At 41.3% G+C, this 23794-nt stretch overlaps 1 protein-coding gene across 1 annotated transcript in view; it reads right to left on the minus strand.

The window, feature by feature from the left end:
• The window catches only part of LOC115421425 (copine-8-like), a 70463-nt gene that overhangs the window by 22244 nt on the left and 24425 nt on the right, over positions 1 to 23794 (minus strand). The window contains exons 6-19 of the mRNA XM_030137315.1: positions 22927 to 23003; positions 19364 to 19427; positions 18606 to 18709; positions 17718 to 17822; positions 17086 to 17127; positions 15776 to 15851; positions 15203 to 15259; positions 13901 to 13962; positions 12030 to 12076; positions 11312 to 11493; positions 7189 to 7316; positions 6876 to 6978; positions 4273 to 4330; positions 424 to 497 (exon numbers count right to left, since the gene is read on the minus strand). Of these exons, the coding sequence (XP_029993175.1) occupies positions 424 to 497; positions 4273 to 4330; positions 6876 to 6978; positions 7189 to 7316; positions 11312 to 11493; positions 12030 to 12076; positions 13901 to 13962; positions 15203 to 15259; positions 15776 to 15851; positions 17086 to 17127; positions 17718 to 17822; positions 18606 to 18709; positions 19364 to 19427; positions 22927 to 23003 (1179 nt within the window). The remainder of the gene's footprint in view (positions 1 to 423; positions 498 to 4272; positions 4331 to 6875; positions 6979 to 7188; positions 7317 to 11311; positions 11494 to 12029; positions 12077 to 13900; positions 13963 to 15202; positions 15260 to 15775; positions 15852 to 17085; positions 17128 to 17717; positions 17823 to 18605; positions 18710 to 19363; positions 19428 to 22926; positions 23004 to 23794) is intronic.

Here is a 23794-nt window from a genome sequence, read left to right on the forward strand (position 1 = left end):
CCCTGTTCCTAACCCTAACCCTGTTCCTAACCCTAAACTTAACCCTGTTCCTAACCCTAACCCTGTTCCTAACCCTAAACTTAACCCTGTTCCTAACCCTAACCTTAACCCTGTTCCTAACCCTAACCCTAATCTTAACCCTGTTCCTAACCCTAACTCTAACCTTAACCCTGTTCCTAACCCCAACCTTAACCCTGTTCCTAACCCTAACCCTAAACTTAACCCTGTTCCTAACCCTAACCTTAACCCTGTTCCTAACCCTAACTTTAACCCTGTTCCTAACCCTAACCCTATCCCTAACCCTGTTCCTAACCTGTTTGATAAAGCTTTGACTTGATCCATTAAAAATGAAGCTGCTGCTGCTGAACCTGATCAGGAATCAATACCTGATCATAGTATTGATAAAACTGCCCTGGTTCGTACCTGGACGATGTCCCTCTCGGCAAATCGTCCTTGTGATGAGATCCTCTCCTCGTCACCGTCCAGCTCGATCATTTCTGAGGAGGTAAACACATCAGTCAGACTCCACCCCCCCACGTATAAGCACGCCATCCTCCAGTGAGCGCTAATCTGCTGCAATTGTTAGCGTGATGTTGGTTAAATCTCCTCATAGCGTTAAGGATGCCAAACGCACCATGACAACAATGAGTTTCAGCCGCTGAGCGTGAAGACCTCGGGCTGGAGATGGAGGTTAACGGAGCGGCGAAGCGAGTCACAGCAAAGCGAATCACGGCACCGCGGCAAACATGAGAATGACTGAGTCTGGTTGGTTTTACGGGAAAACTGTTGATTATGAGGGAAGTGTGCATGTGTTGAACATAAACAACACAGTAGAATCTGAAACAGTTAAGAGCAACCAGAACAACTGAGCAGTGGTGGAACAGAAGATCAAATGAACAGAAGAACAGAAGATAGGAACAGAAGAACAAATGAACAGAAGAACAGAGGACAGGAACAGAAGAACAAATGAATAGAAGAGCAAAGCAAAACAAGAACAGAAGAACAAATGAACAGAAGAACAGAAGATAGGAACAGAAGAACAAATGAACAGAAGAGCAAATGAACAGAAGAACAGAAGATAGGAACAGAAGAACAAATGAACAGAAGAACAGAGGACAGGAACAGAAGAACAAATGAATAGAAGAGCAAAGCAAAACAAGAACAGAAGAACAAATGAACAGAAGAACAGAAGATAGGAACAGAAGAACAAATGAACAGAAGAACAGAGGACAGGAACAGAAGAACAAATGAATAGAAGAGCAAAGCAAAACAAGAACAGAAGAACAAATGAACAGAAGAACAGAAGACAGGAACAGAAGAACAAATGAACAGAAGAGCAGAGGAAAACAAGAACAGAAGAACAAATGAACAGAAGAACAGAAGATAGGAACAGAAGAACAAATGAACAGAAGATAGGAACAGAAGAACAAATGAACAGAAGAGCAGAGGAAAACAAGAACAGAAGAACAAATGAACAGAAGAACAGAAGATAGGAACAGAAGAACAAATGAACAGAAGAACAAATGAACAGAAGAACAGAAGATAGGAACAGAAGAACAAATGAACAGAAGAGCAAATGAACAGAAGAACAGAAGATAGGAGAAGAACAGAGGAAAACAAGAACAGAAGAACAAATGAACAGAAGAGCAGAGGAAAACAAGAACAGAAGAACAAATGAACAGAAGAACAGAAGATAGGAACAGAAGAACAAATGAACAGAAGAGCAAATGAACAGAAGATAGGAACAGAAGAACAAATGAACAGAAGAACAGAAGATAGGAACAGAAGAACAAATGAACAGAAGAACAAATGAACAGAAGAACAGAAGATAGGAACAGAAGAACAAATGAACAGAAGAGCAAATGAACAGAAGAACAGAAGATAGGAGAAGAACAGAGGAAAACAAGAACAGAAGAACAAATGAACAGAAGAGCAGAGGAAAACAAGAACAGAAGAACAAATGAACAGAAGAACAGAAGAACAGAGGAAAAGAAGAACAGAAGAACAAATGAACAGATGATAAGAACAGAAGAATAAATGAACAGAAGAACAGAAGTAAGAACAAAAGAACAAATGAACAGAAGAACAGAAGTAAGAACAGAAGAACAGAGGAAAAGAGGAACAGAAGAACAAATGAACAGAAGAACAGAGGAAAAGAAGAACAGAAGAACAAATGAACAGAAGTAAGAACAGAAGAACAAATGAACAGAAGAACAGAAGATAAGAACAGAAGAACAGAGGAACAACAGAGCAGAAGGACAAATGAACATAGAAACAGAAGATAAGAACAGAAAAACACATGAACAGAAGATAAGAACAGAAGAACAAATGAACAGAAGAACAACAGAAGAACAGAGGAACAACAGAGCAGAAGGACAAATGAACAGAAGGACAAATGAACGTAGGAACAAATTAACAGAAGAACAGCAGAAGATAAGAACAGGAGAACACAAGAACAAATGAAAAGAAGAACAAATGAAAAGAACAGAGAAGCAGAACATTTCAGATCAACTACAGCAAAAGAAGCGAATGCCATGAAGAACATTAAACCAAACCCGAACCCTACAGAACCAAACCCTAAGAAGAACCCGAACTCTCACACCAAATAAACCTGAAGAACCAACACAAACTGACTCATTTGTTTTCACTTGGTGGATTTTCTTCTAATGTGTGGATTTGGCGACAGATTCACAGAAGAATGAGATGTTGTGGGAAACAGTTCAATGATGAGTTTTATGTCTTTTTTTCTGTATCAGTTTGGTTTGATGAGGTGGACCATTGAGTGTCCAGAACCTCTGACCTCTATTCATCCACTTCACTGCTCAGCTTCACTTCTACTACTTTAATCTGCACAAAGTGGGAAGATTTCAACATTTAATGGAATGAAACTGGAGTAGAACAGACCCATAAAGTGTGTTTCCAAAAAGAACATTTATGTGCATTTAAAAGTTTTGGATATGACTCAAAACCTGTTTTTTCTAAATGGACCAAATGTGTATAATGTGGATGAAAACACAGTTGGATGTAATGAACCTTTAACATACAGGACTGATGATAAAACCCATTCTGATTGGTAGTTTCATCTGTGCATCATCTTCTATTAGAACGTCATTGTCTGTGAGAACCATGTTCCTCTAAAACGCTCAGAACATCAGTTGTGTTTTCATCTTGGTGAGGACAGTGTTTTATTAAATACAGTAATGAATCTCATCACTTCACACTGACTCATGATGGGAGAACAGGAACCATCAGATCCTGGTTTTAGACCTAAGTCAGATGATGAGAAACTTAACATGACATGAAACCATGCAGATCACTGATTGGTCACCATAGCGATGTATACACAAGTCATCATGTGACAACACAGCAGCGGCGAAAATGCAAAGACCTGGCAGCTAAACGTCAGTAAGTCCAGAACATCTGAGGTTGAGCTGATAATTAGAAGAAATAGAACGTTATCAGTTCAACCATAAATTGAATCTATAATCTGCATTAAACCTGTTCTACGGATCTGTAGAACTGAACAATTTAATGATGAAATATGGAGAATTTACTAAATATAAATAAGATCTAACATGACAACAGAAGGAGGAGAAGGGGGAGGAGGGAGGAGGAGGAAGAAGAAGGAGGAGGAGGAGGAAGAGGGAGGAGAAAGAGGAGGAGAAGGGAGGAGGAGGAGGAGGAGGAGGAGGAGGGAGGAGCAGGAGAAGGGAGGAGAAGGAGGGAGGTGGAGGAGGAGGGAGGAGGAGAAGGAAGGAGAAGGAGGAGGGGGAGAAGGGAGGAGGAGGAGGAGGAGAAGGGAGGAGAAGGAAGGAGGAGAAGGAGGGGGAGGAGGAGGAGGAGGAGAAGGGAGGAGAAGGAAGGAGGAGAAGGAGGAGGAGGAGGGAGGAGAAGGAGGAGGAGAAGGGAGGAGAAGGAAGGAGGAGAAGGAGGAGGAGGAGGGATGGAGAAGGAGGAAGAGGAGGAGGAGGAGGAGAAGGAGGAGGAGGAAGAGAAGGGAGGAGAAAGAGGAGAAGGGAAGAGAAGGAGGAGGAAGAGAAGGGAAGAGAAAGAGGAGGAGAAGGGAGGTGAAGAAGGAGGGAGGAGCAGGAGAAGGGAGGAGAAGGAGGAGGAGATAGAGAAGGAGGAAGAGGAGGAGGAGAGGAGGAGGAGGAGGAGGAGGAGGAAGGAGGAGGAGGAGGAGGAGAAGGAGGAGGAGGAGGAGGAGGAGGAGAAGGAGGAGGAGGGAGGTGCATCCACAAAAACACAAAGACATGATGCTGATTCTCTCACCGTGGAACTCAGCCGGTCCGACCCCAACGATGATGATGGACATGGGCAGAGACGCCGCCTAAAATGAAGCACAAGAGTCTGATCAAAGACTGGATCTGTGTCACTGTGTCCATGTTAAACACAGCAGACGGTGTTATGGAAACACCAAAGATATAGAACTCAAAACAATCAAACACACAATCAAACCAGAATTGAGCCCATAAACAAACCCAGAAATACAGAATCTAACCCAGAAACAAACAATCAAACTCAGACGAGGCCTGTCCAATTCCTTCCGGCCTGTATCACCCTTCTAATTTCATGCAACTTTGTCTACAACTCCCAAAGTTTGACATGTTAAAAGTCCCATTTACAACGCCCCCCACCACCACCATCCCACCTCCCAAATCACCAGCGCTGATTTGCAATATTGTTAATTAAATCTCCGAGCAGAGTGCAGTCGCAGCAATGAATGATGAATGAAGGTTTTTAGCGTTTCATAACTTCCTATGGTTATTAGACTGACGACCAAATTGCATGAATCCTCTGCAGGCAAGTAAATAATTACACTCAAATCTTACTTTACAATAACATTATATCACACGGGGGTTGAGGGGGTTCACCCAAGCCCTTAACGCTCATTAAGTCTGACTCTGATTACAAGTCGACCCAGAGTTAGAAGAGTTATTAGACCATTAGAACCTGAAGGAGGGTGGGTAGTGGACAGGGTCGGACCCTGGACTCCTTATTACTGAGTTCGCATACAGTAAAGTAATAACACTGGGAATGGTTTACTGACTCTGGATAGAGATGAGAGAAGACAGCAAAGTACAGTTTAGTTTGCAATGAAAACTGTAAATCACCATTTAGTTTAGAATAAAAACAGTAAAGCGCCGTTTAGTTTAAAGTCCGTAAAGATGGTCCATATTTGTCCTGTGTTGGCTTCTCTGCACTGACTCCCTGTAAAAGCCAGGACAGACTTTAAAATCCTCCTCCTCACTTCCAAAGTCCTTCATGTCCAGGCACCTACTGATCTGAAAGAGCTTTGAGTTCCATCCAGTCCATCTAGAGCACTACGCTGTCAACATGCAGACAACCTGGTGGTTCCTAGAATCTCCAAAAGTAGGACGGGAGCTAGAGCCTTCAGCTTATCAAGCTCCTCTACTGTGGAACCACCTCCCTGCCTCAGTCCAGGAGAAGACACCCTCTGTACGTTGAAGAGGAGGAAGAAAACTGTCCTTTATGATAAAGCTTATAGTTAGGACGGATCAGGCTGATCTGAGTTAAGCTGATATAGACTTAGGCCCAATCCCAATTCACCCCTTGGCCCCTCCCCCTTACCCCTCCATTTTGCGCATTCGCATGAAGGGGTAGGGGTGTCCTGATTCTCAATGAGTTCAAGGGGAAGGGCTGTTTGGCCCTCGAAATGGAGATTTTTCAGGACCACACTACAAATGGAGGTGTATGAGAAATCTCCCATAATTCTGTTCAAATCATCAGCAAGACGGAGGTAAACACAGCAAAAAAGTGCAGCAATGTGATGAAAGAAACACACAAATGTATGTATTTTCTTCATAAACAACTTCATCATTTCATCGGCGTTTGAATGCCATTTCAATGTGTTATAGATCACATTTCTGCGGTTTGCACTTGATAGCCGCAAAAAGAAGACCAAAGCCCATGGAACAGTGACGGTTACAGCTGCTGACAGCATGGGGAATTCTGTCACAAACAAAGCTGTCTCATCAGTTAATAGTGGCATCGATGGCTGCTGCTGATGTAACCGATCTCGAAGGGTTGTCCCATTTCAGAGGGGAATGTTTCAACCCCTAACCCTTACAACTCTGTTCCAAGGGGTAGTGCCAAGGTCAAGGGTCAGGGGTAAGGGGGAGGGCCTTTGACTGGGAGACTCATCATGATACACTGACCTACTCTCTGCTCCTCCTCCTGTCTGTCCTCCTCTCTCCCTTCTCCCTCTCTCTCGCCCTCTCTCTCTCTCTTCCTTTATCTCTCTCTCTTTAACCCTTTATCTGGTCATGTCAGTGGTCCATCCTCCAGAGTCAGGGTCTACTCCAGGTTTCAACCTGTTAAAGTTAGTTTTATTTTCCACTGTCACCAAGTGTTTACTCCGGGAGGATTCTGTTGGTGTCTGTACATTGGTTTAAGAGTCTGGTTTAGACCAGCTCTATATGTAAAGTGTCATCAGATAACCTTTGTTATGATGTGACGCTATATGAATAAAATTTGATTGATTACAGTATGTAAGTATTGGATTAAAGAGTACTCTGATCTAAACAGTACAGATGCCTAATATGCTGAGGAAATGCCTCTGTCTTCAGTTTGTTCTAAATATACAATGGCACCGTTCTACATCGCTATTACACCTGTCAATCACCAGGCTGTATGCCCCGCCCTCTGTGAAAAGATCAGTGTTTGGTTAGAAATCAAAGCGAAGGAGGTGTTACACTGTTCTGAAAGACTACATATGGAATATTTGCCCAAAAACTGTACATTGTTTTTATGAAAACTATTTTAAGGACAATCAAACGTCAGCTTTTTAAATGTGTTAAAGTCTGTTTTATTCAGGTTTTACGTCAGTTTCTAAACATATGAAGGAAACATACGTTGACGATGGACTCCTTGGTCTGAGCCATGTCTGTGATGACGCCATCTGAGATGATGAGGAGGATGAAGTACTGAGAGCCGTCGGTCACCGCAGACGCATACCTGAAATGCACAGAGGTCAGAGGTCAAAGACACAAATATAACACTTATTATTTTATATCACCTCCATAGATGACTGATCAGAATCAAACTTAAAAGACTATTTTATTTCACAGTTTCTGCTTAGTCTCCACCAAAAAAAAAAAAAAAGTTTATGGTTCAATGTTTCTATTAAGTTATGGTACATATGACCCCTGGATGACCCCCAGATACCTGGCCACATGGTTGATGACGGGGGAGAAGTGGGTGGGGCCATACAGTCGCACCGACTTCAGACTCTGATAATACGCCTCCATCACCCCCTCGATGCCGTTACAGTACGGGTTCTGTGGATTACCGTTCTGCAAAAGAAAAGAAAAAATAAGGAAAAGAAAAGTTATTAACTACACTAGTCTGGGATTAATTTTCATAAAAAACTTTTTATTCGATCACAAACATAATAATGATCAAACTAAATATAATCATAAATGGATTATTATTACATGTTTGTTGCTAAAAGTTTTTTTTTTCACTCTGTTTTGATTGGACAGTTTTTACTAAGTCTACCTAGCAACAGCACACACCTCCTGTAAGCCCCACCCCTTTCTTCTTATTCCAGTTTTTACAGTGTACAAAAACGCCAGTTTAACCCTTTAATACATAGTAGTCGATCACTTGTCTTCCGTACCGGCTAAAACCAAACACTTATGATTTTATGTGTGAAAATGAAGCAGTGAAGCTGGAGTTTCACTCACATTTACAACATTTAAAATTTGACAAACTGCTGCTTTTATCACCACTGGTGTGAGCTTCATCCAATGAACCCTGCCTTCACCTACAGGTCACTGGGATAGGCTCCGCCCCCCACAACCCTCATGATGACAAAGTATTCACAGCTGTACATTATATTGCCAAAAGTATTGGGATGTCTGCCTTTACACACATGACCTTTGATACGTCTTAATCCATGGGTTTAATATGGAGTTGTTCCATCTTTCAGCTGTAACAGCTTCAACTCTTTCCACCAGGTTTAGGAATGTGTTTATGGGAGTTGTGGTCCATTCCTGTAGAAGTGCTTTTGTGAGTGGAGGTCCTGATGTTGGGTGAAGGTCTAGATCCCAGCATCAAGACCTTGACCTTTGACTGGAACTAAGGAGCCAAGGCCAACCCCTGGAACCCCCCTCCCCCACATTGGGCCCAATGCAGTGGGTCCAGTACCGTCCTTCTGGACCCTCCAAACCCAGACTGGTCCATGGGACTGGCAGACAGTAGTCACAGCTGCTTTATGCCTCTGAACCTAATGCTTTGCATTGACCTGGTGATGGAAGGGTTGGATGCAACTGCTGAGCCGTGAAAACCCATTCCATGAAGCTCTGTACGACTGTTCTGGAGTTAATCTGAAGGACACGTGGAGTTTGGATGTCTGAACTGACCCTGCTCTGGGTTTTACTTGGTCATCCACTTTGTGTCTGAGTTGCTTTTGTTCGAAACTTAAACATTAACAATTGACTGTGGAAACTGATGGAATGTCCTGAGTGGACTTATGTCCTGAGTGGACACAGTCTGAGTCCAGGTGATTAAACACCTTTATTCAATTCTTTAGAGACGTGTCCCAATACAATATAATATATTTTAATCAGACTGATTCACAGATACTCAGTAGAATATTTATTGATCCAGGATCCACTGATCCATTAAACAGAGTCTGTTTTCTGTCTGTTTTGATGGATTCCTGGACGATAAGAGCAGTAACATCCCAAAGGGTAGAATTCATATGACATTTGTAGATTTTATTTGTCTTTATGTGAAAATGCCTTTGAGGGAATTTCATTTTATTCCTAAAACAGACATTTTGGCTTCGGGATGAGAGTGTTTCATTGGCATTGAGAGACTCCTTGGAACTGAAACATCCATAATGCACCAACATTATGAAACTATCAGCCAGTGGAAGAGGAATCGGAGGGTAGAACCATGTACAGTCACAGCTTCTGTTCCAAAATATTGCACACGTGAGGAAAATGTGTCCAGTTCAGTTCCTCTGTTCTTGTATTTGAGTGAATATCCAATTATGCAGAACATTCAGTTAGATTCATGTGGGATGAAACATACTAATAATGAAACTGTTTCAAGACCGGTTTTCTGTCGTTTACTCTGAGTTGGATGAAAGTGTTTCATATTCAGCTGATGTGTGGTTCATCTATTATTGACGCCTCCATATGTTTTGGGTTTTTAATGACGCCCATGAGGACACAAAGTGCACATCACCGTCCTTCTGAGCGCAGACCGATGTGGTTACATCACCTTCATTGCTGTGCGACTCCACAGCTGGACGTCGTTCGCTTAACGCCGACGTTGATGTGTACGTGAGAGGGTGAGCGCCTCAGGGCGGCGCTTACCCGATGCCGAGCAGCTGCAAACGCCTCCGGACCAACATCTGGGCCAGACGGCAGAGCAAGGCATTATGGGTATCTGAGGAGTGGTCTGGGTGTCTGCCACCCCGCGGTGTTTGACTTTGGCAAAGGGCAGCGAACCCCGTGACATCAGGACGGAGGGTTTTCCTGACCGGTCCGGGATTATTTCAGCACAACTGAGTCTGAGTCTGAAGCTGAGACGATTCAGTATTTGTATAAAACAGACAGATGTAAATGCCAGCGGACACTATTATCCATATTATTATTATTATTATTATAGAATCTTCATTTGATCATGGAATGAACTGAGGTGAATTAATGGATATAAAAACATTTCATCCTTGAATATCCACCCCTAGATGGCACTACCACAATTTTGGACTGAAAACGAAAAAATACTGTACAGTGTAGTGCAAATACTATGGCTTTGATAGTACAAGTACACACAAAACAGACATGTTCAGAATATAAGTGTTACTGGAAAACAAAACCATGCTATTATAAGAATAATGTCATATTTTAATATCTGTGATATAATGACAATAATGTTCTAATATTATGGGCTGTGCAGTCTCAATATTATGAGAATAGAGTAGATGTGGATTAATAATTAATTTTACTGAAGTACAAAATTAAAATGACCATCAGACGCAGCAGCAAATGTGATGTAATGTCAGGTTATTGGTGTTTATCTCATATTTAATGTACATTTCATGTTTGATATTGTGCCGTTATCACAGACTGTAAATAAATTGTGGATTATTTTTATTTGATTCATTAGTTTATTTGGATTAAACCTTTGCGACGGCACTCAGTTTGTTTACAGATGTGTGATGTGGTGTCTGCCTTGTTGGTTTAATGGGTGGAGTTAGATAAGAGTGAGGAATGAAATAAACCCCACCCACATCCAGTCACAGCGTCATATTAAACCCCGCCCACAGCCACCACCAATATCATAATAAACCCCGCCCACATCCACTCACAGCATCACATTAAACCCACCAACATCCACTCACAGCATCATATTGAACCCCTCCCACAGCCACAAACAAAATCATAATAAACCCGCCCACATCCACTCACAGCGTCATATTAAACCCCGCCCACAACCACAAACAGAATCATAATAAACCCGGCAACATCCACTCACAGCATCATACTAAACCCCGCCCACAGCTACTAACAGCATCATAATAAATCCCGCCCACATCCACTCACAGTGTCATAATAAACCCCGCCCACATCCACTTACAGCGTGTCATATTAAACCCCATCAGGTCATTTCATTAGTGAACATGCGTTTGGCTTTTGGGATCCAGCCCCCCAGTGGACACTGAAGGAACTGCAGGTGTTGATACTTGTGTTCATTGGAGAGGTGATCGACTATTATTCTCATATAACACATCATAACTTTTTTTTCTCAAAATAACAACTTAATTCTTAAATGTCAGATTGTTTTTATCCTGTGTCTCTAATACTCCTTCATAGTATTAGTTTTATTTTGTGTACTGCGTACCCTTAACTTTACTGTGAATATAATGTAACTTCAGTACTGTTAGTATTAGTACATTATAATAATGAGTTAGTTAATAATAGTAAAGTTGTCAGTGAAGTAGTGATAAAAAGTGATGCGGTCGCCACAGGTCATGTGATCAGAATATCCTCCTGATTTAGGATGAAGACCGTCAGATTGACACTGAAAGACAGAACTCTATCCCAGAATGCACTGAGGTCATAGTAGGTGGTAACTGGTGTGATTAGTGCTTTACTGCCACCTATTGGTGAGGAGTTTACATTAAATATGGACAAACATGTCCTTTAAGTTTAAGGCATTAAATAAGTTAAAATTTAATGAAATGAGCGACATCTATGTAAAACCATGAAGTAAACCAGTGTGAACAGTAACAGTAATCATGCCCATCAGCCAGGTGGGCGTGTCTCCTCACCAGGGCGAACTCGTGCGACACCCGTCCATCTGGAGGAAGCTTGGCTCCGAATCCCAGCGCAGGAAACATCTTGTCACTGTCGTAATCCTGGATGATCTCGCCGACAGCCCTCAGCGCCATGGCGTAGTCGTTCAGCTGGTACGGACTCATGTAGTGCAGCGACGTGGGCTGGGACGGGTTCCCTGAGACCAGAACCACACGGGTCAGAACCTCCAACTTACAAACACAGGTCATTGTGTTCCACCACATCTCTTTACAACTAATAAACACCACAGCATTCATCGTGTAGCGTCATTTCCTCTGTTTACCTGTATAATATCAGAGGAGTTTAAAGCACGTTCAAACAGCCTAACCCTCACATGTAGAAGACTGAATCTGCATGAGTTAAACAAAGTTAAAGCCTCTCTGTTGTCTATTTTTTAATATTGCAGCTCATATGTTGACAAGCTGAATCATCTGTGGGCAAAATGAGAACATCACTCATCTGTTTGACTGGGTTTAATGGATGCAGACGCTGCTTCGTAAACTCTGGAGACTTCTGTCTAAATAAACCAAATCAAACTGAGAAGATGAAAACTCTGCAGACTCGTCTCCGTTCTCCGACCGAATAAAAGGCCGTCAGTAAATTACAGACGTCAACATAAAGATCCAGCAGGGTTTTATCTGCTCAGAGCAATTAAACCATTTAACGAATAAAAGCAGCTTTAAAAACACTTACCATTGGATGCTGTGAAATCAATGGCCACTGTGAAATTAATCTGAGTCCTACAAGAGAAAATGAACAGTGTCAGCGGTAACACGCAATCATCAATCACAGCAGATTACACCACAGCATGTTTCAAAGAGTCCAATTAAACAGCAGGTAATGGTGGACATGTAGCGCTGATCCTCCATGACTTTAATCCAGTACTGCCTCATCCTTCACCTTCAGAGACATGGACTTTACTGGAGTATTTATTTTAATGAGGACTTCTCCCATTTACTCTGCATTTTAATCCATTCAGACCCACTGATACTTTTGTGGCAGTTCCCAGATGATTTTCTCTCTCTGATATATCACCATTTATTAGAATATTATGCTCTGTATTTTGCATTTTTTAACATAAATCATGTATTTATCCTTATATTTAATTTACTGATCATGTAGATGTTCATGAAAACTCAAAGGTTATTATATCAAAACAGAGAAAAAGTGTCTTTTTCAGTCAAATCTCTCATTAACGGAGCATAATCCCAGTGTGTCCATCCACTGTCATTGATCCAACTCCATGGGTTTTACTGGTGAATCAATGTGACGGTATTTCCATGGTAACTATGGAGCCTCTGAACACACAAATGGGTCATATCTGACGACCATGAAAAGATGAAAAACTGCATTTTATACCAATTATTTACATGTATTGACAGGATTAATGGATCAACAGGTATTAAACGTTAGAGATGAGAAGATGCTTTTGGTTGTTTGGGTCTGTAAGGGTTTAACACAAATACCTGGACTTTGTTCTCATTAAATTATGAAACAGGCTCCAGTTTTAATCATCAGGACTGATGAGTCACACACAACAAACTAAACAAGACAAAATTATGTAAAAGACACACGTGGTTTTATGTGGTACTGATGTCATAGACTCTGACCAACAGGGGTCATTCTGGTACCAGAACACACTTAGAACCAGAACCACCATGGAACCAACCCTATGTACCCACAGACTGGATCAGTAACTGAATAAATGATAAACCTCATAGTTTCTATCTGTTTTATGGAATCATCAAGTTTAATTAAACTAAAACTCAGACACTTATTTTAACAGTGGATAAAACAACACTGTGTCTTATAATGTTGATGTGTCAGCTGATAGTTTACATTATAGCTCTGTTAGCTTAGCTTCATTTTTAGACTGAAAATAGCCACAGTAAAACCACAGATCACCTCTGTTTTCTGTTTGTGTTGTTAGTAAGTGAACTAAAGATCTGTTTGGAATCCAACAAGGTCAGAACTGTCACAGTTTAGTCTGAACCGTGGATTAATAAATAAAAAAATAAATAAAAACTTAGCAAAGATATGAACATCCCATAATAACTTTATATCTTCATAAGCCTCAGAATCCAACTGACTCGTATAGAAGAAAGGCTGACATTTACCATACAACTCCATTCTTTACATTTACAGCTGAGTCCAGTGGAGAAAACAATGACTCTAGTTTTATCACTTCTGTTCTATGACTGACAGTTGTTTCTTTATGGTTCTCATCATCAGAGTGACTCACTGCTCCCTCTAGTGGTCACATAAATCCCCCAGCCCATCAATGGAAATAAATTCACTTCTTATCTGTACAATCCAATACATCGACATCTGTGGCAGAACTTCACAGATATTTAATGTAAACGCCAACGAGGAGGACTTTAGATGATTTATTAATTATTTTAAGTATAAAAACTACATCTACATACTGGTTTAGATAAAATATCACAAGACAAATGCAATCTAAGAACAATGATATTTGCCTCCAATATGTGGTGGAGTATGAAAAAAAAGGAGCAGAAAATACAAGAAATCCTCCAGTAGAGAAGTGAAAGTGTTGAACATACCCTCCTCTAATGTAGTCCAGGAAGGACAGCTCAGTGTCCACCAGACAGGACAGCAACGTCACCTGGAGGCACCAACATCAAGAAGAAGAAGAAGAAGAAGAAGAAGAAGAAGAACAGACTTTACTGTCATCATCACCATCAGACACATGGAGGAACATTCATCCCAATAAAAACATGAAAACATGGCCCACGACACAATGGTTTTATATATGAAACTATGGTACAAGGTTCCAGGTGGAATTAATGAAGAGTCATTAGTGGATGACTTTCTGTTGGTTTGTATTGTTTTACTGTCATGGTTCTGATCTGTTCGGTCCAGTTGGACCATGATAGAGAACGTCATCTTCTAGTGAAGGATCAGCAGTACGTCACCTTCATCCCTGGTTTCATCATCATCTAACTTATTTTCACAATCAGCCCAAAGGTTATCTGATTATTAATTATGAATTAATTAATAATATTTTAAAGTTGTAGTACCACTGATGACCACTAGATGCTGCTCCATGAAACCCTGGCTCTCACTGGTTTATAATGAACTTGACCTCAGGTCCAACAGAAGATCTGATGTCCACCATATTGTTGATTAATGAAACATCTTTTCCTGGTTCAACGGTTCCACCAAAATGAAGTTTCAGCTGAAGAACTTCAGAGTTAAAAAAGTTTCAGCTGAGGAACTTCAGAGTTAAATAAAGTTCTTCTACACAATGAGGGCTGCTGGACGTTCTTGGCCTGTACCTGGTTCTTCTCCTTCTCCATGGCCCTTGGTGGTGTGCCCAGCATTAGTGATGGTGCCAGAGCCTCTATTTAGATTTATTCCTAAAAAAGTCATTAAGCTAGTCCTGCAGATCCACCCCTTTTGTCCAAATATGGTCACTTCTGGCTTCAACCTGATGATGACTAAAACACAAACTACTGGCTTGAAAACAGTTGAGGAACCAAGTGCACAAGTCACAGTTCCTCTGGAACCTGAACTCAACTAAACACTAACCTATGGACGTGTCCACCTTAGACCATGAAACCACCAATGAACATCCATGAACATCTATGTTCAGTGTTGACCTGGTCTGGGTACGTCTTGGTCTTGGTCTGGACCAAGTCTGGGTACATCCTGGTCTTGGTCAGGACCAAGTCTGGGTACATACTGGTCTTGGTCTTGACCCGGTCTGGGTACATCCTGGTCTTGGTTTGGACCTGGTCTGGGTACATTCTGGTCTTGGTCTGGACCCAGTCTGGGTACATCCTGGTCTTGGTCTGGACCTCACATAAACCACTATTTTAGTTTCTTTGGATAAGGCGACTCACCGTTCCTGAGTTTTGGTATTTTTTCTTCTTCTTTCCTTTCTTCTTTGGATTTAACACCTGAGGAGAAACAAGAACATGATTTAGATGAAGATCTGATGTTTCACTGACACTGAATTAAACAATGATCTGATTTAATCAAACTTTGCATCATGTTCACAATCTGACAATAAGATATTACTGGTTCTGGTTGAAGCTCTGAAGTGTGGTCTCTGGGCCAGTCTTTGGTACTGTCTTGGTTCTGGTCTAGGTCTAGGTTCAAGTCTCGGGTTCTGGTATCAAGTCCGATCCTTAGTGTGGTCTCAGATCCGGTCAGGATTCTGGTCTCAATTCCAGTCTCCATTTCAGTTCCGGTCTCTGGTTCTGGTCTTCAATCTGATCTGACGTCCAGTCTCTGTTTCAGTCTCAGTTCCAGTCTCTGGTTCTGGTCTCAGCTTCTGGTCTCTTTTCTGGTCTTCAGTCTGATCTGAGGTCCGGCCTCTGTTTCTGGTTCTGGTCTCTGTTTCTGGTCTCTGTTCTGGTCTTCAGTCTGATCTGAGGTCCGGTCTCTGTTTCTGGTCCCGGTTCAGGTCTCACCTCATAGATGTGGAACTGGGACTGACTTCTGGACATTTGTCTGTAGCTGGTGCTGAACTCACCGATGAAGTCATGACTGAAACAGAAACAGGAAACATGTAAACAAACAAACAAAACAAACAAACAAATAAATAAGATCAGAGGCTTCAACGTCCACATGTCGTCGTCTTGACAAATGAGGAAGGATAATGAGCTCCCCGGTGACGGAGGAATAATGACCGACTTCATCTGCTTGGTTGGACTTGGGGTTAGACATTAATGAGAGCTGAGGTCAAAGGTAATTGAAATAGCAGAAATCCACAGTAACAAGGACAAACCAAAGACTTTTACAACGACTGAGAAAAACTATGTATCTGAAAACAAATGGAAAAAGTACAGACCGTTTATTTCTTATATATGTATATACTGTATATACTGTATATATATATACACACACACACACACACACACACTTACACTTGCTGCACTAAGGAGCTCCGTTAGTGACAGGATGATACACCCAAAATGTGTGAAGGAGAGGTATCACAGGTCTTTCCTTCCTGCAGCTGTTAGGCTCCACAAAAGAAACTGCTCCAAATAATTCTGGCCAATAAACCGTGCTATAAATAGTCATATGTATAATCTGTTTACATGTCTATATATATAATTATATGTGTACATATGTGTGTATCAGTGTACGTATGAATATCTCCCCTATCCAACTGTGGCCTCAGCAGCGTGGGCACAGCTGTAAATAGTATTTATAGCTTTTTTTTGATTTTTCTTTATTTTGATTTTGCTCTTTTTTTTTGCTCTTATGTGCTTTGCTGCTGTAAATCTGGAATTTCCCATATATTTATGACAAAAACATCAAAAACGTTGAAACAATCACTGGGTTCAAATACAGTTCATGAGACTAAACGTATTTAATAATGTGATATTTGTACAGTTTGTGAATTTAAAGTGTCATAATGTGAATATTTGATGCTCTGGTGTAAACACAGACCAGGATCAGTTTTATTGGTGGATTTTAATGTATTTAATTTCTTCGCACAGGTCAACATTTTCTCTTCTTGAATCCTGTTCAACGGATTCTTTGACATTTTCGTGGAGGCGTCAGAACCTTATTCCAGACATTTTACGGACCTGCAGAACCCAGTTCATCTGGTTCAGATCTGGTGCTGCAGCATACCATTCATTTTCCATTAACATCAGGTTTTATTTCATCCTGTGGCCTCGAGGAAATGACTCCAATTATTTTTATTTGTTTTTCACAAATCAAATCAAATACCAGTAAAAATGAAAAACCTCATAAATACATGTTCTCTCACCCTCCATCTCTGTCCCAATCGTAAACCTCCACCTTGATACTCCTGCACAAAAAAACACATGAAGAGAGAAAAAAAACATTAAAAATTCAGTTACTGATTATTATTGATTTATAGATTCAAATCTGGTCAATATTAATATACAGCATAAAGCACATTTTACACTTTTTTGGATTATTTTTCATTTCAAACATAAAATACCACATGTAAAACATCTACATGTTTTATACATGAGCATAAAACAAATGGGTAAACTGTGTGTTTGTCATGAAATCTATGAGCTACTGTTTCTTCTATTAAACATTAGAATTCCACTTCTATGTCTTTGATACATTTATACTTTCGATATTTATTTCATGCTCATTGTCATGTTTATTGATGAACCTCTTTGAGTTTAATGTGAGTTAAACTGTTTAATAAAGTGAATGTGTTGGATGGGATGATATCAGACTAACTCTTATTATTGCATTAGTCTGTAAAACCCATAAGTCCTTTAATGAGTGCATCGGGATCAGACCAGATCAAGGACAAAGAAGCTCTTCTTATTGTTTCTTTAAATAATAACCTGAGAGTCTTTTCAGTGTCATTAATTCTCCTATAATTTGAACCCAAATTGCTGCCGCCGTGTCTCTTACCGGTCATAGTCTCCGTTACACAGCGCCCTCACAGGGATCTTAAACGCCTGCCAGACTGGATCCAGGGTGTTCTTCACAACCTCTGTTTTGTGGCAGATGGTGTATCTGTGGGTCACAAATGCAATCATTTCAGACACAGACATGGGAATTATAAAACAGTCCCTGACTTCCTCCTGTCTCATATTTATTGTCTTAAAACGTTCAAACGTCCACTCACTGATTCCATTTGAAGAAGGAGCTTCAGGATGTTCACGGATTTATTCAATTCATGGTTTTAATTCCAAAACTGTTCATGTAATATTTTAGCTAAACCCATGGAGTTAAAGCTGACACTGATGGGCTTGAGTGTATTTATCTCATCTGAAAGACTACAGATACATGTGACAGGTGAAGCACTGTAGGTGGGTGGGGCCTAAGCATCCGGGCCTCTGGATCTGGCGCCCAAGGCTTTGGGGAAACCCTGCAGAGGCTGAAATAACTCTGTTCGTGGAGCTGCTGTTAAAGCCTGAGGCTCAACATTTAAGCTGCATCAGTAAATACTCAGCTGCACAGAAACATCATGTGTTAAGTGTGAGACGCTGGAGTGGACTTGAATAAAAGCATCTGCAGGGCATAAAGAACCGCCACTTCTGCACACGCTCCTCACTTAACTCCACCCTGTCCGGCCTCTGTCCTGTCAACGCCGTCCCATTATGTTTGCTCATCGCTCCGTCTGCCGCTTCCTCGCCTCGACGCCCGGACGCTGCAATCACGTATACGAGGCCGGGTCTTATGTAACGTATGTCACATAGGCGTCCGGTCCGTCCATGTGTGGACGCTTTCTGGAGCGTGAACAATGGGACTCTATATGCATTACACAGTCTTTGGAAACATGAAAACTCAACTTACGATCCGTCTTCATTACTGCGGAAAAACACCAGGAAAGGATCGGATTTCCCAAAGAAGTCCTTTTTATCCAGTTTGTTCCCACAAAACTGAAGCATCACTGACTCCTGAAGAGGAAGACAAGGAAACAGATTTAATAAACCAAATATGTCCTGTTCACACTGAAGCAGATATTAAACATATTTGGTCTATGAATGTTTCTTAAACACATCTGTCAATGCAAGTTGGTTTTAATAAATATCTCTGTCCAAATGACAAGGTGGGTGGAGGTGGATGTAGGTGGGTGGAGAAGGGTGGAGGAGGGTGGAAGATGTCCAGGGTTTAGTTCTTGTCTACACAGGGATGTTTTTTCAGATGCTTCTTGTGTTTTGTTGGAGAACGCTCATACTTTTAGAGAATAAACTTGCAGATAATACACTTACACTAATTGGAGGCACATTTCTGCTGCCATGGCAACACCAATAATGTGATGTCTAGAAGCGAAAGTGTGCATTCACATGGTATGTATATATATGTATATATGTGTGTATTTATATTCTATGTATATTTTTATCTGTATATGTATATATGTGTCGATGTATATGTGCATATATGTTTTTTTAAGTGTGTATATGTATATATGTGTATGCATTTATGTATATATGTGCGTATACGTGTATATGTATGTAAGTAAATGTACACAGATCTGGGAGCAGTGATAATCTGTCATATGCTGGTGAATTCGATAAATTTCTGTTGAATTGAACTGATTCTTTTCTTACCCTGCAGTTGCTGAGTTCTTCTGCTCTCACTATGATGGTTCCACATTTCTTGCCAGGGATCCCACTGAAGAAAAACATATAAATAAATATCAACATTAAAGTCAGATGAAACAAACTGCAATGCTTCAGGAAAAGAAAATGAAATGAACTTTGACTTTAAAAAGTCAAAATGAAAATGACATGTTCCAATATTAATGGTTCAATGTCACCCATTAAAACAGAAAAGCAAATGAAACAGTTACATAATGACTCAGGTATAATGGGTTTTTGGGTGTTTTTTTTTTCACAAAAACAGAAGTTCAGTAATGTTTCCAAAATAACCGTAACTCTGTTTCATCTGAGGAAACTCATGTAAAAACAGAATCATTAGTTCTGTTCAGGTTCAAGGTTTTTGGTCCTGACAAAATGTTGAAGACATAAAACGAATCAAGACAAAAACAGTTCATGTAGCCAGAATGCCACAATTTCATTCTGTAGGTGCACCTGGGTATTAGTACTGTACATTAATTGCCATTTACATTTTAAAGAATGATTAACCAAACAATTTTTATGTCACTACTTATTAAATATAGACTCACATCTTTTCCCACAAGTTTTCTCTCCCCAACATAAAAATTACCACATCTACAACCCATGTTTCCCCATGGGTCACATATCCTGTGCAGATGAATATTCTTATTTCACATATCGGCTGATATATCGGTTATCGGCCAAATATATCGGATACCAGCTTTTTTTTTTTTAGCCCCCAGTATCGGTATCGGCCCCAAAAATCCCATATCGGTCGGGCTCTAATGATTAGTCTCTGGACATGGTTATGGTTATGGTTGTGTATGTTCGTATGTTCTATGCGGTGACGTCCTGTGAACTGTGACCATGACTGAAATGAGATTAAACACAGTATCAGAGTGAACTACATGTTCTCTGTCTTTAGAACCTGAACTGATGTTTAATAGGCAGGATAAAATTGTAAAACTTGCCAAACGTTGACCATAAAGTAGAAGAACATGGTGACATTTCATCCTGGATGTTTGTTTACATCCTGGGTTGGCGAAGTGTAGCATTCAGCCAATAAAGCCAAAGGAGACTGACCACTAAAAATAGACCAAATGAATGCCACGGACCCGGGGCCTGATTCACAACAAGGGGGGGTCGAGATGATTTCATTTAGCCGAGTGCCACGGCGGCCTCGCAGTAAATATGGTTATGGTTAGTCTCTGGACAGGGTTATGGCTAGTCTCTGGACATGGTTGTGGTTAGTCTCTGGACATGGTTGTGGTTAGTCTCTGGACAGGGTTATGGTTATGGTTAGTCTCTGGACATGGTTGTGGTTAGTCTCTGGACAGGGTTGTGGTTAGTCTCTGGACAGGGTTGTGGTTAGTCTCTGGACATGGTTATGGTTAGTCTCTGGACATGGTTATGGTTAGTCTCTGGACATGGTTGTGGTTAGTCTCTGGACAGGGTTGTGGTTAGTCACTGGACATGGTTATGGTTAGTCTCTGGACAGGATTATGGTTATGGTTAGTCTCTGGACATGGTTATGATTAGTCTCTGGACATGGTTATGGTTATGGTTAGTCTCTGGACATGGTTATGGTTAGTCTCTGGACAGGATTATGGTTATGGTTAGTCTCTGGACAAGATTATGGTTATGGTTAGTCTCTGGACATGGTTATGGTTAGTCTCTGGACATGGTTATGGTTAGTCTCTGGACAGGATTATGGTTATGGTTAGTCTCTGGACATGGTTATGGTTAGTCTCTGGACATGGTTATGGTTAGTCTCTGGACAGGATTATGGTTATGGTTAGTCTCTGGACATGGTTATGGTTAGTCTCTGGACATGGTTATGGTTAGTCTCTGGACAGGATTATGGTTATGGTTAGTCTCTGGACATGGTTATGGTTGAGGTTAGTCACTGGACATGGTTGTGGTTAGTCTCTGGACATGGTTATGGTTAGTCTCTGGACAGGATTATGGTTATGGTTAGTCTCTGGACATGGTTATGGTTGAGGTTAGTCACTGGACATGGTTGTGGTTAGTCTCTGGACATGGTTATGGTTGTGTATGTTTGTATGTTCTATACGGTGATGTCCTGTGAACTGTGGCCATGACTGAAATGAGATCAAACACAGTATCAGAGTGAACTACATGTTCTCTGTCTTTAGAACATGAACTGATGTTTAATATGCAGAATAAAACAGTAAAACCAGCCAAACGTTGACCATAAAGTAGAGGAACGTGGTGACATTTCATCCTGGATGTTTGTTTACATCCTGGGCCGGCGAAGCGTAGCATTCAGCCAATAAAGCCAAAGGAGACTGACCACTAAAAATAGACCAAATGAATGCCACGGACCCGGGGCCTGATTCACAACGAGGGGGGGTCGAGATGATTTCATTTAGCCGAGCGCCACGGCGGCCTCGCAGCAAAACGCATATGGACGCGTCGCTGATGAACGAGCTTTGAACCGCCATCACCTGAGACTCAGGATGCCGCTTTGAAGCGTCAAGTCAAATTAATTCACTGTACGAGAACCGAGGCCACTCAGGACGAGGCAGATGGAAAGGGATCAGAGACAGAAGGGCTGGAACCGACAGATCCAGCAGCACAAAACCTCACAAAGCACAGCAAAATACAGGAAAACAGGATGTAAACATGATGTAATCTGGATTAATGTGGCGTGAATATTCTATGATTCACATCATGGAAATGATTCTACATAAAAATATCCTCATATGATGTTTACAAACTAGACAGATATATGTGGTTTTAAATCAGCAGTAAAAGATTTAACAACATGAAACAACACAATATGAGTGAGATTAAGTAAAACAGTCAAACATTACATACACTACATAATGGAGCTTTTGTTTTATGAAAATCATGAAAAATGCATTTATGGACCTAAAGGAACTGTTCCTTTTTATATTAACTCTGTTTCTCCAGTTGTGCTTGGTGTAAAGGGTGGAGTTTAACTGTAGGTGGAGATGATGGTGGTGACTCTACCTGTAAAGATCATGTGACTGAACCCTCACCCTGCAAACTTCCATCATCATCATCATCATCTGATCTACAGGTTAAAGTCCAACACAAAACTGGTTTGGACTGAACTGAGTCAGTCGACAGGTCTGTGGGTGTTTGTATGAGGACATGTGGACTCATATGTGGACATGTGGACTCATATGTGGACATGTGGACTCATGTGGACATGTGGACTCATATGTGGACATGTGGACTCATATGTGGACATGTGGACTCATATGCGGACATGTGGACTCATGTGGACATGTGGACTCATATGTGGACATGTGGACTCATATGTGGACATGTGGACTCATATGTGGACATGTGGACTCATGGACATGTGGACTTATATGTGGACATGTAGACTCATATGTGGACATGTAGACTCATATGTGGACTCATATGTGGACTCATGTGGACATGTGGATTCGTATGTGGACATGTGGATTCGTATGTGGACATGTGGACTTGTATGTGGACATGTGGACTCATGTCTTGGCTGATGTGTGACAGTAAGACGTTCCTCTGGTTCTACTTACATCAACGGTTTCTCCAGGCGACTTCCCAGAGAACCCACGATCTCACCCAAAGTACAGAAGGCCTGGCCCAGGAAGTCCTGGAGAACATATAAGGACACAGGTTAAAAAACAACACAATACCAGTACCAGTGCCAGTACCAGGATCATTTGGACAAGCAAGGACACAGGTTAAAAATACCAGTACCGGTACCAGTACCAGTACCAGTACCAATATCAGGTGGACACACAAGATGTGGTGTTCCTTAATGGGGGCGTTGGGGCAACGTCGGCCTTTGGAAGGAGAAAGCTGAGAGATGGGCACTGAGACACAAATGGTGGGGGTTGTAGTCAGTGTTATTCCTTATAATGTATATAAACCCCCCCCCACCCCCCCACCCACACACACACACACACACACACACACACACACATCCCTCTTTTTCACATTGAGGTCCATAATGTTAGTTATTTACTGCACCCCCTGACCCCCATCCCCTGCTTTGTATTGGAGGGGGCATAAATATTGGGGGCGACAAGAAGGATAATGTTGAGGTGAGGGGGGCATAAGGTACAGAGCAATATAAAGCCCCTGTTGTGACGGGGAGTAGAGGTGGGTAATCCCAGCTCCATAGAGTAAAAGTCCTGCCATGTATTTGTTCCAACCACTCACTGAACCAGCCCAGTTTGATGAGCACAACTCCTCATCCAGGTAGATGAAGGGATAATTAATGGAATCACCTGTGTCAAGTGAACAGGTAGAACCAATTCATAGCAGGATTTTTACTCTATGGAGCTGAGATTACCCACCTCTACTCCCCGCCACAAAATTTTTTTTCAGGGGGGAGGCAGGAGGCTCATGATGGGCATTTGTTCAAACATGGTTGAGAAC

Source organism: Sphaeramia orbicularis, chromosome 6 (genome assembly GCF_902148855.1).
Source record: "Sphaeramia orbicularis chromosome 6, fSphaOr1.1, whole genome shotgun sequence".
Classification (NCBI taxonomy): domain Eukaryota; kingdom Metazoa; phylum Chordata; class Actinopteri; order Kurtiformes; family Apogonidae; genus Sphaeramia; species Sphaeramia orbicularis.